Source organism: Cyprinodon tularosa, unplaced genomic scaffold (assembly GCF_016077235.1).
Source record: "Cyprinodon tularosa strain WSP-4 unplaced genomic scaffold, ASM1607723v1 ctg7, whole genome shotgun sequence".
In the NCBI taxonomy this organism is placed as follows: Eukaryota; Metazoa; Chordata; class Actinopteri; order Cyprinodontiformes; family Cyprinodontidae; genus Cyprinodon; species Cyprinodon tularosa.
The window spans coordinates 4,746,783-4,763,501 of record NW_024039451.1 but is presented as its reverse complement, the minus strand read 5'-3'; the positions used below and the strand labels follow the sequence as shown (position 1 = coordinate 4,763,501).

General features: G+C 37.5%; 1 protein-coding gene across 1 annotated transcript in view; it reads left to right on the top strand.

Annotated features, from left to right (window-relative positions):
- Window positions 1–7,385, top strand: part of galt (galactose-1-phosphate uridylyltransferase) — a 55,555-nt gene extending 48,170 nt beyond the window's left edge. The window contains exons 10-11 of the mRNA XM_038268236.1: window positions 4,675–4,829; window positions 6,717–7,385. Of these exons, the coding sequence (XP_038124164.1) occupies window positions 4,675–4,829; window positions 6,717–6,797 (236 nt within the window). The 3' untranslated portion in view covers window positions 6,798–7,385. The remainder of the gene's footprint in view (window positions 1–4,674; window positions 4,830–6,716) is intronic.
- Window positions 7,386–16,719: the final 9,334 nt, after the last annotated feature.

The following is a 16,719-nucleotide window of genomic DNA, read 5'->3' as shown; positions in this document are numbered from 1 at the left end:
AATCATCCTCATCTTCACTTCTCATACTCTTCTTCTTCCAACACTTGTTCAAACTACACAATTAAAACAATTTACATTCTTACTCTTTTTTAATTGTCACCCTTTTTTATTTATTTTGATCACATTTTTCTGTTATTTTTCAGTTTTTTCCTTTATCATTTGGCTTTAGATGTGCGCAAATAACGTTGCATAAATATGATTTTCCATCATGAGGATTTCGCACTACACCCCAATGTTTCATCGGTCTTCACTCAAAAATAATGATGTAAACGCAGCCATCATGTAACACAAGTATAACATATGAATATGTATTTAGTTATCAGATGTTATGGAACGATAGTTAGAGTTAAGGTGCAGTGTACATCTTTCAGGGGTTAGGTAATCCTTGTTGCATTTCAATCACCGCCGCCCTAATAAATTTATGAGAACACTCGCATCTTTGATGTCACACTCATACTTGCTGTATTACCACTTCAATGCACATCCAGACACACTGGAATATGTAATGCATTAAGACAGCTCTCTATTATGTAAAGCAGGATGTCTCATACGTAAAGAGTCCTCACTTGCGGTGTAATTCCAGACCGTACATCAAGCAGCGGTGCAAAGACCGAAACTGCAACATGTTCTTCTGCAAATTTGAATAATAAAGCATCCAAAAAGTGGAGAGCTTCTTTGACCTTTTTCTGTTTCATGTTTGAAAACATATTAAGATCTAGATTACTTATGTAGTGACAGTAGTGTATTGTTTTTTGTTTGATATAAAAGATTAAAGTCAGCTATGATTAGATCGGTTCTTTACTTGGCATTGAAAATGTCCGCTACTCTTTTTGGCCTGAACTTGAGATTAAGATCTGTTTTTCTTTACAACAAACTTTAATTGGTAGAACAGAATACAAAAGAACAGAATAGAAAAGAATAGAATGCTGCTGTAATTTGGACCATACAGCAGATAGTGTGGATTAAGCTCAAAATGTCTTCCATTGCATCATTGCAAACTAGATGTGTGATCCCAGTTTTGGAACCAAAACCTGTCTGGAAATTATGTACCTTTAAAATAAATGAGTGTGTTATGAGTTTTTGAAACTCATTGGTTAAAATGGTTAAAATGAGCAAAAAGGTCAAAGAAAAACTTCATCATAATAGTCAAGGAATGGAAAATGTGAATCAGACTTCAAGCGGCAATTTGGGCAAGGCATTTATTCTGTGGCAAGATGTCAAACAATAAAAAGGATCCAAAACACATGCAAACCCGGAAATGAACAAAAATCAATAACGTTCCCTTAGCCCATTGACATAAAATGAATGTGAAAGCATTATTTTAGATTCGAAACATATGGAACACTCCTTTTTTGTCAAATTTTCATGAGTTATTTTATTTTTTTATTAACTTTTATAATGAAGAAAATTATTTATTTTCTGTTTTTTTATTATAAGAAAATCATTTAATTTATTGTTGGTCTAAGCATCTCCTTGTGTAGGTGGAGTGAGTCAGCAGAGACCAGCTGCCTAGTGCAGAACTTCTGTTTTCAGTTTCCCTGTGTTGCCTTCAGGGTTTCTTAAACTCACCAGCAACTGTGGCTGATAGTTGTCCAAAGTTACAAGCCAATCAGCATTATAACTAGCCACAATTTGTTTTTCAGTAGTTATGATTATTATCATTAAAGCTAAATAGCATGGTAAAGTTTATAAATAAAATAAAGGAGGATGATTGAAATAGGTATGCTACTGTAGGATCAACTCATTTATTTTTTTAAACAGCACCTATTAGCCTATTTATTTGAAAGAAACTGCAGCCGTATAATATTAAGATGTACCATCTCTCCTATTAAAACATGTATTCAATGAGTTGCTTTTGGGCAACCAGCTACCAGCAGCTAACTAAAAATAATTAAAGTTCTCTTCATTTAAAACCAGCATTCCTAAAACCTTCCGATATTTAATGGTTGAGCCGTGAGAAGAATCTCCTTTTGTGTTTTGGATCATCGTTTCCTTAAAAGGTCAACACCCACTTCATCTTAAACTTTTGACAGATCAGCCTTACGTAATCCTTTGAACTTTTTAAACGATGCCGAGGTAAATGTTCCGTCAATGACATTTAACCTTTGAGGCAGTAAACTTTATTATTCAAAAGAGCAGGACCTTCCTCAGAATGTTAATTTGGAAAACTAGACTTTTGCTCAAATGTTGTTTCTGGATAACAACAGCTATTTCCTGATAACCTTCACATTCAGGGAGTTTTCTGTCACACTGGTTACTGCCGCAATTGATGGTCGACAGTCTAGGGAAAAACACTCGTACACTAATACGCATGCATGTACAAACAAAGCCAGAGACAATTTAAAACTGGGTAATTGTCCTCTAATAGGAGTGTCCGTCTGTGTTCATTCTTTATCCGTCTGCTTCAGGCTTTCCTTTGTTCCTTCTTTCTTTATCAATTAATTTCCGTAATGTGCTCCTCTTCCTCCTTTATCTGTGTTTGATTAGTCCTCTTTGTCAGTAAATGGACTCAAGAGAAAGCGCTTTCTTCAATGTCTCCATGGATTTTCTTTTACTTTCAATGTGCTTTAAGAAAGATATACTGCTTTTTCTACGCTACTAATTGTTTTACTTAGAACCTTGCGGTGGGAACAAAAGCTACTTAAATGCTATTGTGGTAAATTGGTCTACATGAATATTCTGTTATGACTTTGAGAAATGGGCATTTAGTGTAGCAGCCAAGATAAAAACTAAGCTTGGCACAGGCGTTTGTTGGTGAAAAGTCACTCTCACTTGATGTCTAATCAGATGACATCCGATCACAAAAGGACAGAGAGGACAATTGGAAACAATTAAGGAATGTTTTTGCTGTCAGATCAGATTTCCTAATAAATGTAGAAACATGAGATATTACAGTGGTGTCTACAGCAAAGAGCGTGCATCATTTGACCATAATCTGATCATGTAGAAGTTGAAAATCTGTACATTTTTTCATTTGATGCTTTTTATTCTTTTTCGAGAAGCAAAAATTCCTGAGGCTGATTTAATAAATCTTTTGGCATTAAAAATGCTTTATATTTGCTTTTTCACTCACTCCTTTGTCTTGAAAAACATGCATATTTTGAAATTTTATGAGACTTTCTACTAAAGCCGGGCATACTCGATACTGCGATTTTTTTCAATCGTTACAAGGAGCTACACCTCACACTGTACGATGAAACCCCACTGAGTTCACAGCTCACGATGTATGTTCTCACACTGTGCGACCCGACGATCTGATGCGATCTACCTGATCACACTGTACGTCTAAAAACCACATCGGACTCAGAACCCCAGTGAGATGGCGCTACTCTGACTCGTCGATTCGGAAGCGAAATGAGTACAAGAGAAATATGAAGCTCACTAGAGTGAAACGTGCTTCCTTGGCAATTTGTGCAATTTTGTGCTGAAGGCCCTAAAAAGAAAATGTGACAGCGTATTTGGACAAAGACATTGGCTGAGCAAACATGGGTACTACGGTCTGTCAATTTTATAGAAAACTCCATTTCACTCATTGCAGCCCCACGATGCTTTTGTGTTTTCATCTGAGAGGAAGAAGAAGAAGAAGAATCCTTGTTTGGGCACTGAGCGATTTCCCCATGATGGCCAACTGAATCTCAAACATGTTTGATTTTCTCCCCACCTCATGATTCCTGATTGGGGTCATGATTGGGATGGCGTTCACTATACAACGCACAATCAGACTGAAAGTCAGCCCGATTGAAAAATTCTCGCACGACTTGAAAGTTGGCCCAAAAAGGGAAAAAAATCGCACAGTGTAAGTCCGACATAATAGTGATTGTATAAATGAAATGTTAAAGGAACCTTAGTGTAACTGCTCCATAATCATATGCTAGCTCACTATAAGGTGACCTATTAGAGTTGCTTAATTTAAAGAATAGAACAAATGTTAACTGTACCTTTAAAGCTGATTTATACTTCGAAACTAGGTCGTCTGCTTAGGTGTCGCAGTGAACAAAAATATTTCCCCACCCCCTACGCAGACACTCTGCTGCACCTCTCCCAAACTGTAACTGACCGCAGACAGGAGGCCGGCTTGTTTTGTTTTTTATGACCGAAATTGCGGAAAAAACAACTCGTGAAGTTGGACCAGCTAGAAGAGCGAGGTTCTCGAGAACGCTGGGACCCTTTTCCCACCTGGATTCCCGGTATTTTTCGCCGTCATGTCCCTCCGTTTTCGGACTAAACTTGACCCCACTTCCTCACCGCCTCGGCTGTATCTAGACCCACAGCGTATAGTGCAGACCACAATTCAATACTGGGCATAAATCAAAAATGTCTGCGTCAAGCTCACTGCAACACACTGTTGCAGGAGTATAACCAGCCCTTTAGTCATCAGATTGGCATGTTTAATTATATTTCAGTATTTTTTAAGCTCGCCATCATAAAAAAAAAGTCTTAGACATCTGGTAAAACTAGCGGTAACTGCATCACTTTGCTTACTTCCTGTTTGGAATTTGGAACTATGCTGTCTATAAAAAGCAACCAAATACGCATGATTAGATTTACGATAAATCATTTAGATGCTTTTAATAGCTTGAAATTGCTTTAAGCTCAGTCCTTCTCAATAAGCTTAAGAGCCAGTAGTCGGTTTGAACAAAGCATGTAACTCTCTCTCTTCTGTTTGTTCCTCAGGTGCTCCAACTGGCCCTCATTTGAAAGAAGACAACTCCCACTGGCAGCTTCACGCTCATTACTATCCACCGCTGCTGCGTTCAGCCACAGTTAAAAAGTTCATGGTGGGGTATGAGATGCTCGCTCAGGAGCAAAGGGATCTAACTCCTGAACAGGTAACACTCTAATTGTAGAAGACCCTCCATCTACTGTACTATGTATATAGCAATACTGTCTATAGAAGGAGGAATCAGTGCCTCATAAAAGTATTTATATTTCCTGAGCATTATTACCATTTCCCACATTACAACCACACATTTAAAAGGAGCAGACACCTGTTATATCCGTAAAAGAGATGGGATGTGATGGGGGGAAAAAAAGAAAACAGTCTCAGGCCCCGTCCACACGAAGTCAAACTCTGGCCTAAACGCACAAATTTTTCACCAAACCAGCCTCTCAGCCATATGAAGCCAGCGTTTCGTGGTCTGTAAACGATCTTTTTTTTATTAAGCCTTCAGAGTGGGAAGATTTTGAAACGCCGTTTTCGCGTTTCCATCTTTAAGCTCTAACCGCATTTTTTTTCTTACACGCATGCGTCATAGCGTCGCCTCTAAACACGCATGCGCGACACAGTATCACAACAACAATGGCGCCGTACTGTGTTGAATGGTTGCTACTAATGCTACTCACCCTGCTGTCGGGCTTACAACAGAATCTTCTTCTTCTGGAATATCTCCAGGAAGAACAGAGCAATATCGACGACATAGTTCAGCACCTCAATTTGACTGAACCACGAAAATGGACCCGCAGGGCAACCATGTATAAATATTAGTGCGCATGCCCAACATTTCGTCGCCTATTTTTGCGTTGGCACGACAGCGCCACTTACAGGCCTGGCATACATTTTGTAGCGTTTTCATGCATTCGTGTGGACGATCACATTTATTTTACGTCTCCGTCTTTACGACAAACGTTCTGGAAAATATTAGCGTTTCGTGTTCGTTTTGACTTCGTGTGGACGGGGCCTCAAGAAGACCAAGAAATAACAGAGTTTGGAAATATAGTTATGGAAAAGATTTTTTTTTTTTTTTTGAAATTCTGAAGATCATAATTTAATCATACAGATCACAGTTCAGCTTTTAGCCAGAAAGGGGAAAAGTAAAGCACAACTGCACACCTACAAAGTATTGGCAGTTTTTCTAAATTTAAACGCCAGACAAGGAGAGCATGTGTAAGAGAAGCTGAAAGGCCCATTTTAACTGGAGGAGAGGAGGAGATCCACCGCTCAGATGGGGGAATCTGTCCTTTGGACAACTTCCAGTTATTCACTAGGCAATTTTGAACTTGAAGAGTGACCCTAAAGAAAGGCTTTCTGTAAACAAATGCATAAAAAGTTCCCTTCAGGAGCTTAGAACAAATTAGGATGGCAGTGATCGTATGGATCAAGACTATCGGTGCACAAACATTGAACATATCCCTTGTACTGTACAACATACTGGTGGTTGCATCATCATGTAAGAACGCAGGACATCTGGTCAGAGAATGATGCAGGGTGCCGAATGCTGATATAGTTTAGTTTAGAATAAAGTGTATTCATGCGTTAGCATGGGTCAAAGTCCAGGACTAAATCCAAGTGAAATTCTTTGCTGAAACGAAAATTGATATTTACTGATGCTCTTTTCCAAATAAGCGAATTATATATGAAAAGATAGCAGTGATATCACTACAAAGGTTTTTAGAGGTAAATTCAGCCAAAGGTGGTTTTACAAAAACGGGCCCTTGATTCAGACGTTGAGGGAATGTTAAAATTGTGCATCTTTTTAATTTACCACAATGCACTCTGGTCATAACCAAGAAAAGGAAAAGGAAATGTGGGGTTAAAATGTGACAAAATGCTAAAACCTTTTAAAAACAACAATAACACCCTATTGTTTAGTTTAATTTTTAACTCTTAGCATATAAGAATAAGTTAAATTCTAGGTTTAATTTTTCTAAAACTGGCTGTGTAGGTCTGCATCCATTACTCTGTTGGGTGATTGAATATTTCTGTGTTTTTGTCTCAGGCTGCTCAGAAGTTAAGAAATCTTCCAGAGGAGCACTATAAAACGAGAGCAAACCATGACAAAGAAGAAAAAAGCCAGTGAAACGACCCATTAAATCCTTGGGAAAGGTCTTTTTGGAACCCTACCAGTAAAAAGATGCCTTTAAAAAAGTGGTTTATTTCTGTACAAATAAAATCCCTATGAGCTGTAAACACAGTCAATGCATCTTGTTCTGTCATTGTGAGGCTGCATATTTTGAAGAGAATATGTATAGAAACAAATAATTACGTCACATCTACTGTATAAGAGAAAAATTATAATTTAATGATGAATATTTCCAGGAAAACAAACAAAGAAATTTCAGGTAAAATCAACACTCTTGTTCTTTTGAAGGGATCAATTGAGGTTTCCATCTTTGACAAAGAGCACAATGAACATAAACCTGACAATAGCAATTTAATTTACAACTCTGATCAGGAGTGAAAGTGTAACCAAACTGAAAAACTGTCTGTGTAAGCAGTCTGTTCGGTATGTTTTAAAAGGCATTCACAGTTAATCATGACTTGTAAAGGTTGTCATGTGTATTTTAGGCATTAATAAGGGGGGAACTGAAATTTGATCTAATTTTAATGTATTTTCTTTCCTCCTTGATGTGATTAGGAACTTGCAATAAATGCCAAATGAAATCCATACTGTTTCTGTTATTTTACATTATTAAGAGAATGTTATTTTTTCCTCTTGTGCCTTTTCTTGAATGCGAAATGTGTTTCTTGTTGTAAAACATATCAATGTGCCGTTCTACAGCAATAGAACGTACTGGTTCAAGGAAACCCTAAACATAAAACATAAATTTCATGCCTAATTAACATATTTTGAACGTATTTTCTTTGGTTTTCAGTCTCTCAGGTGGTGGGAAAAAAAACAAGGCTGAGGTCAATTCCAGGCTAATTATGATGTATTAAGGTAAAGTGTGCAGTCATAAGGGTATGCATGGTTTTGCACACCTACATGCTTTTATATCGCCCCCCAATTTTAGAAGGAGCACCAGTATGAAAGCTGCACATCATTTTTTTTAAGTTTTTTTTTTTTAGATGATGGTGACTGTGACGGCTGTTTGAGCAAAAGTGACATCACTGATGGTTCAATAATCCAGCTGTAGAGGATTTGGATTTCTGATAAAGTTCCCCAATCTGCTGAAAGGTTACACAAACATTGTCGGTAACAGTTTTTTGGAAGACCTTACTGATATTTATGGGTTAAAATTACACAATAAAAAAAATATATATATATTTTTTAAAACTTCTTAAACCTTTAAAAACTGTAGCCTCAATTTCACACCCTTGAATAACTACTGGACCTGGTGTTTCCATCTTCAACTATAGCTCAACTCTAACAGGTTGGAGGCTCAATAAAAGTAATTAATTCATCTGGTTTGTCATATATGGTTGGGATGGTACAAAACAACAATCCTAATGGTTTTAATTTTTTTCCTCCCTAAAACTGAGGCTCGTTTTGACCTTCAGGAAACTAAGAAACACATAGGTGTACCCAATGAAGAGGATTGTGAGTAGACATCCCTAAACTTTTACTTTCTGCAGTGTGAGAAAAAATTGGTATTTTTTAATACGACAATGAATTTCTTTTGCCAAAGCCTCAACTTACAGTAAAGAGGTGTGTGTGTGTTGGTGGGGGGGTACTTTCTGTCATGGTTTCTGGAAATCTTATTTCACTTGCACTGATAAACTTTTGTTCAGCAACCTTCAGGAAAAAGGATCTTATCAGCTTTTTTTTTTCCATTTTAGATTTAATGATACACCAACTACTTCCCTTCAGGCCAGCACAAAAAAAAAAAGAAATGTAATACTCTATCCTTTTGGGATTTTGTCTAGTAGGTAGTTGAAATTCAGCTGTGCTCCTAATGAAAAAAGTAGCTATAACCACACTTGCACTCTTATATAGACAATGACACAAATCAGCAAAACACACACTCACTGGCTTCATTATTCATACTTCTTTCCTTGGAGCAAAGTCTTAGGTTCTCTATGAAATATTGATTCCTAGTTTCGTTGCAGTTGAAAAGTAGAAAATGTGAGTTTTACAGACTTAGGGGTTCTTGGAGGGCGTGGATGTTACCTAGTGTGTTTGTGGGGGTATATTTGTTCATAACCTTTTTTAGGGACTTTGACAAACCTCATTCATTCAGGTCAATATTTATCCAGTCCTTCAGACTCACCATGGATCATCCTCTCATCTATTTTATCACTCTTTAGGGACCGTCTTGTGCTCGTCTGCCTGTGTTGTAGATATATGCTTCTATTGGGTGACAGCAGGGGAATGTGTAAGCATCTATCTGTGTATAATTTTTTTTTTTTTTTTCAGGGGTGGGGGTCTCTGAACTGGAAGGAGCATAGTTTGGTAACTCTGTGCCAGGTTCTTTTTGCTCGTCTTTTGCAGTCAGTTCTGGTGGTAAATTGTATTCCCAATGCTGCTAAGGAAGCCAAATTGGCTGTAGCAAGCCCAATTAGTATCTGTGTGTCTTCATTGCAGCATCATAATCAGGGAGAACTAGAAGATACTGAAAAAGAATTTCAAATCTGGACTGTAAATGTGATTTTTTTTTTTTATTAAATGAATTTAAAATTAAAACTTTACTGTAGTTCAGCTAAAGATTTACCTTTTTTGGGCTCTCCTCTGCAATCACTTGCAATTTTTAAAATGTATTTCCATGTTTTTATTTATTTCCTTTTTAGAATGCATACTATTAAGTTTAAGAGCTGGTTTCTATACCGCTGGGTTGCTCTGGATACAATCAAGTTTAAGTAATGCACTGAAATCTGCAGCAGAGAAAACGTCGCCTATTTTTATCATGATCAAACAAACATAAAAAAAGAATTGGTACATCTTATGCCCATGAAGTTCATAACTTGAATATAAGAAAAACCTTCTCTTAAAAAAAAACAAAAAAAAACTGTTAACTTTCTCTACTTCTAACATAACTCTTGATATAATTGTGTAGTCTGCATTAGAGCTAACACTAAATTGTTTGTTTTATGCCAGCTTCCACTAATTTAATGCCACCGAAATCCATGCTTTCAGATGTGATCCAATTATGGATCCGCATATCACGTTTTTCCTTTTTGTTTGCTTGCTGATTTTTTAACCTTTCCTATATGATGATGCCCATTGTTTGTACCATAGGAGTTGAATTTGCCCCAAATAGTGTCTGTGAAGGAGGAAACTGTATTTTTATTAGTTTATTAACTTATTGCTTTGACTCACGGGCGGTTCTAGAGAGGGGCCAATGGGGGCCAGTGCCCCTGTAGATCATGTCCTGGCCACTGTTATGGCCCCTGTACCGAATACATCATTCTAATGATTATATGGACTGGAACAGACATGGTTACTAATAGGTCCTTTGGATATATATATTTTTTTTCTTTACAAATTCTGTTTTACTAATTATTTAAAAATGATAAGGTGATAGCTTCACTGGTATTGAGATAGGATCCCAGTTTTCATCTCTTAAATTTTTTTTTTCAAAACAAATTGCTCTATTTTTTATGGCTGAATTTATCAGTTTTTCTTGACCCCTCATTCAGATTTTTTTTTTTTTTATTTAACTTAAATTATGTCAAAAATAGGTAAAATTCCTGTATTGTGAATGTATATTAACCTAATAAGACATAGAATTTTAATTAAACCTAATTAAATAGAAATTTCGCTTTATTCAGTGCTCTTGATATGTTTAAATCTCTTGCCCTGTTTTTTTATTTCATGCTTTTCTGTGCCCCCATGAAAACCTGCTGCCCCCTCCTGGCCCCCTGGAACATTTGGTCTAGAACCGCCACTTCTTTAACTGCTTTAGTCTTAAGATTAAATAATATTTCTCTTGAAACTGATGATTTCTTTGCATGTTCCAATATTTTTGTGACAGTCCATATCCCAAAAGATATCACCTGAAATAAGTTGCAGAGACAATGTGATCAACACGAAACTTGGTGAGAACTTTTTATTAGAATTTTTATTTCGTCATGTTGGTTTGCTCTTTAGCCATCCATAACCTCGTCCTATATAGGGCTCCACGCTGACAGACCAAAGCAGCAGACATCTAACAGGTGAAACTTTCACAGTTGGTTCCTGGAGCCATGTAGAGCTTTGTAAGGACAATAAAGAGCGAACGGTGGGTTACATACTGTAGCATGTGGAGACTGGTTACAAAAAGTGCTATAAAAACAATGCACACCTCAACTAGTGCTGTCTCTTAGGGCGAATATGGTGCCGACTCATTTCTGTCTTCTCTATGTGCTATTATCTGCTCACTATGTAAATGGACAACAGAGGGCAGTGAGAGATTTTTAAACCACAGCACTGATGTACTAGACAGATTACAGGCAATAATAACGTAAGATGATCTGAGACCATGTCTTCAAAAGTTTTCCTTGAAAAGGTGTTTAGAAATCTGCTAATATATTAAGAATTTGGTCACATTATACCCACAGTTCATATTAGCACTAGACCTGACAGACCAACAGAAAGTAGTGAGAAATGGAAGGATAATAATACATGGTTTTAATAATGTTTTATAAATTAAATTCATATATAACCTTGCCTACTTTGTTATTAAACTCCATTCCACTGCAAGGACAGCTGCAAAATCTTCAGACTTGCTTATCTAGAGAGTGAAATTCAATCTTTCCTCTTTTCAAAATAACTCAAACACGGTCAGATTGGATTGAGAATTTCTCAGAATAACAAATTTCAACTCTTGCCACAGTTTCTCAATTGTATTTAGGTTCTAATACTTCGACCAATGCATTTCCATTCTCTAACTATGTGTTGAGTTCTGTAGACCTTCTCAAAACCAACATCCAGCTTCTCTTTCTTCTTTAGCTCCACACTATAATGCTTCAACCACCATGTTTTACCTTATGGTGCTTTTGGTTTGCTGACAAACCTTAGTGTGATGTTATTGCTAGCATTCCACAAAGGCTAAATCTGCAAAAAGCACCTGCTTGAGATACTTTTATATAACCTTAATCTGTTTGACATCTACAAATGTCGCATTTACCTGTCTGATGTTTCTTTGTCATCATGAAGTCTGTTCTCTACTGTGCTGATGTAAATGAAAATATCAGTCATGCAGCTTAAGTGTAAATTTAATCTGTAAGACACCCGTGATGTCACTCATTTACCTCCAGTCAATACATTCAGGGAATGCATCTTCTCCGAAACCAATCATCTTGCAAGATCCCCTTCTTTCACCTCCTAGCCCAGCTTCTGTTTCCCGCACACCAGTGAACTTTCACCCATCTCCACCCCATCTCCTCTTTAATTTTCAGTCCCACTCAGCCTCTGGCTTATTCCACCACCAGTGTCCAGGCCCCGGGGGAAGACTACTCTAATCCTTTTCTAGGTTGCTCATCCAAGCTTATGTTGATTCACAGCATCAAAGCCAAATAACTTGTTTAATTTCTGTCATTATCAGCTTCCCTCTCCCTGAACCCGTTGGCCTCTCCACTGTCGCTGCATGCATGCTCAGTGCAAGGGATTGCAGAGTCACTGATTCCTCGAATATAGCTGGTTTTCCTTAAATGGAAATATTTTGAAGAATATGACTGTGTTACCAATATACATGATATGAATATTTTCTAATTGCAACTTTTCTATGTGTAGGTCTCTCCAGGTTGAAATGTAATTACACTGATCTTCATTTAGAGCATCAGGGTTAAGGGGGCAACATATGAATGCGCATCTCATTTTAAAATTTTGAATTTAATAAAAAACTGTCTTCTCTATGTTTTGATCTACTGTATGGTATGAATCCCATTGAAGGCTGTGGTTGTAACGTGACAAAAATAGGAAAAAGTTCATGAGGAATGTATAAGGACCTTAGAGGTATACTGTAAAATATAAAACTGTAATGACATTGGCCAAGAATCCTCCGATCAATAGGGTCTATGTCTGTGATTAAAAGTACTTCTTAAATGGATATGGCTGTCATACCAAGCGTTTAATTGCGTTTAATTATTTAAGAACTGAATGTGTTTAAGGTTAAAAGATTTTTCTTTATTTTCAGTTTTGATAAATATTATTACTTGTTTATCTTTTTTTTTTTTATATATTCTTTGTGCGCCAACGATGAGCTGAAATGTAAATAAATTATGGGTAATTGAACAGGGGCAGCACACCGAAGCAGTGGTTAGCAGGGCGCCTCACAGCTGGAAGGTTTAATCCTGCTGGTCACCGAGAGATGTATGTGTTTCTGTTCTGCCCCAAGCTGCTTGACTCGACCTCTCTTTGTCTAAACAGAAATGCAGAGTAGGGTAATTGGTGTACCTGATTTGAATGCTGCCTGTCCAATAATGACACGTTAAAATGATTTGGTCAGTGCATGCACTGCTCAGTGTATACTCTGAATTGCCTCATTACATGAGCAGCTGAAGACGGTTTGTCTCCTGAAGCGGGGTAAGTAGAATTGTAAAAAAAAAACGATTGAACAAACCGATCTGTACTCTTTACACTGTTCGGAAGTGATAAAGTAGGACCGTGCTGTGATCTAGCTAATTATGCAGAATGCCTTCAAGGCTGCAGGTTTCCCAGTAGTACGACGATTTTGTTAAGCTGAAAAGATGGGACAAAATTAGTAAGCAAAACTTTATCAGCGGCCAGGATATGTATATTATTATGTCAAAGTTCAATAGTTTCAAGAATAAAAATGCTGGATGATTTTAATTATTAACTGTTTTATTCTTTTCTTTTATGTCCTTATCTTTCAGGCTTTTGCTCTTGTTTTATTTGCAAAGCTGTTGTGATTTTAAATTTGTGAAATTTGCTCAATATACAAAATGTACTTAATGCAAAAACCTTGACACTTAGAAGTGATCAGTTTTACATATGAATGGATGGATGGACTCATATAGACTTAAAACAGTTTCTCATTAAATTCCAGATTGCATATATGGGAACCATGAGCTATTTATTAATTACTGCAGCAATGAAATATGACATTTGGATGAAAAAGAAAAGCAGATAAACACATAACTGTTCTGAATATTCTACATTCATGTTGAGAGCTGCAGGTGTTGCTTTGCATAATTTTTTTCTAACACAAAAATAAGCTACAGAGCTCTCTATTTTGGTAATTGTTTTTACAGGTAGGGCCAATTATCAACCACAAGTTTGTCCTTGTGTTCCAGTTTTTCCATCTGTCTCTTTTTCCCAATCCTCTCCTGCATCATTTCCTCCTTCACCCTGAGGGGTAATTAATCTGCATGAAAGCTGACTAAGCAGCTGTTCGAGGTTATGCTTTTTTTTCCTCCTTTTCTTTTTTGCATCGACAAGAGAGGCAGATACAATCGATGAATTACACCAGAGTCTCAAAGCTATCATGAGGACTGCCAAGCAGATGAATTTTAGAAGATGAACATTAGCTGCTATAGCTGAGGAGAAACTTTACGAGGCAAAATCTCATACTATGACACTTTTTAAATGTATGGTTTTATGCAGAGTTTAAAATAGTACAGTATTGCATCATGCTGCTGTATTAACTGTTATTTTTGTATATTACACTTTGTTTTTGCTCAATTTGTTTGTATAAAAATACACTCCATATATATTTACAAAAACAACAGAGCTTGGCCAGAGGTATAATACTGAGCATGTCTGCACGCTGTAAACAAGGAAGTAGTGGTCTAAACCAGTTAGCAATTATAGTCCAAAATCCTGTGCGGAAAAAAAAACACCACCAAAAAATTGTTGAATCCAAGAGGGATAAATAGCTCTTAGAAAACATTATATATCACTGAAGCAGGAGCTAAAGCTGTGGAGGAATTTAGATGTGGTTGGGATGCTGATGGATGTTTGAGTTGACCTCCTTAACAATACTGATACTAGTGATAAAAATGCTATTCTTATTCTCCACAGATCAAGTTCAGTCAAAATTGTACATAGATTGGTTGTGGCAGTTTTCTGCCACAGCTGCTAAAATTCAGCTTATTCATGATCAATTCAATTCATACCACATGTCATCTCAAGGCACTTTACAGTTCACCAGATCATACAGTCAAATTGATTCAAAGTTTTCTATCTAAGGAAAACCAGTTGATTGCATCGACTTATTGACTCAAATGCAATCCCTCAAACTAAGCAAGCTTGTAGCGACAGTAGGGAGGAAAAACTCCCTTTTAACAGGAAGAAACCTCCATCAGGAGGAAAACCTGGGCCACTCTAACCATAAGCTTTATCAAAAAGGGAAGTGTTAAGCCTAGCCTTAAAATTAGACAGGGTGTCTGCCTCACGGACCAAAACTGGTAGTTGGTTCCACAGGAGAGGAGCCTGATAACTAAAAGATCTGCTTCCCATTCTACTTTTAGAAATTCTAGGAACCACTAGTAAACTTGCAGATTGAGAGCAAAGTGCTCTGTTAGTAATAAAAGGAACTATCATATCTCTGATATTAGATCAGATTCAATTTAGGGCTTGTCAATGTAGTAAATGGTATTTTAATGTTTAGTTTCATTCCAGTGAGAAGGCTTCAGGCTATATCTCTTTTTTTCTTTTTTCAAATCAAAATACTTATTTTCCTGATGTTGTGTCCCTGTTTGCATTTGGTAAGAATGTTAGGTTTTAATTCAATTGAATTAAAAAATATTCTGTATTCTCTTCCAAATTGAGATCAAATGTTCAAGTTACCCATTGAATTTTTTCAGAGTGGTTTCAGGTGTTAAAAGCTGTGGGCCGGAAGGATTTTCTGTAGTGATCTGTCTTGCATTGTCTTGTAAGACACTCTGTTGTTGTTTAACAGCCTTATGAAGCTGATACTGTCTGCTGTCCATGATGTTCTTCATGTTATTAAGAATTTTTCTATGTTAAATCATCTGGAGAGTTTCTAGAGGAATTAGTTGAAGAGAGCCAGCCATTTTTATTTTCTTGTTGAGCTTTATTAAGTCATTTGCTCTGATACTGTTCCCCAGCAGATGGTAGCAGAATATATCACACTCTTCACAACAGACTTAAAGATGTGCAGCATCTTGCTGCAAACAGGACCTAAGCTTCCCTAAGCAGTCCAGTCTGCTCTTCCCCTTCTTGTAAAAAGCTTCACATTTGTGTCTTCAGTCAAGTTTGTTGTCTGAGTCAGCACCAAGGTATTTACTGTATAGTCCTCCACTTCTTCTCCCAAGAAGATAGCATCTTGCTGTGAGCAACTAAGAACCTTAGCTTCCTTTGGAAATACAGTCTGCTCTATCTCTTGTAGACATTATCTTGATATTCTGATAGGAGGCTCCTGGGAAGATTGTGCATCAGTTTATTTAAATAATACCAGTTGTCCTTTAACCACCTGGAGCTGTTGCTTTACCACAAGGCAATGCAGGACAATCAGGCTCTGTTATGTAGCAGCATATTGCCACCATCTGGCTTTCTGGTAGTTCAAAGCACTGGCAGAATCATATCCCTATCATGATGGACACTTGGTGTGTATAGTCTTATTTTTAAATGATCAAATTGTTTTTTGTCTTTTGTATAGGCATATATCCCAAGACCAAGCTCAGAGATAGAGAGAGGAGCTAGGTCAGCCGAGGAGGACTCAGAGTAGAGCCGCTGCTCCTCCACATTGTGAGGAACCAGTTGAGGTGGCTCAGGCATCTGGTTAGGACGTCTCCCTGGTGAGGTGTTCCAGGCACGTCCCACCGGAAGGAGGCCCATGGGGAGACCCAGGACACGCTGGAGGTACTGTGTTTCTCGGCTGGCCTGGGAGCGTGTTGGGATTCCCCCCGAGGAGCTGGCCCAAGTGGCTGGGGAAAGGGAGGTCTGGGCCTCCCTACTGAAGTTGCTACCCCCCGCGACCCGACCCCTGATAAGTCTCCAGCTGGAGACTGGATGGATGGTATAGGCATATAACAAGACTATGCCTCTTTAACTCCATGTCATAGAACTGCAGAACTACAATGTGTGGAAGAGTTTGTGAAGTTTCTGTAGAAAGCAAAATTTTCACACAGCTGTGTTTAAAAGAGAAGCCCTCTGTTAT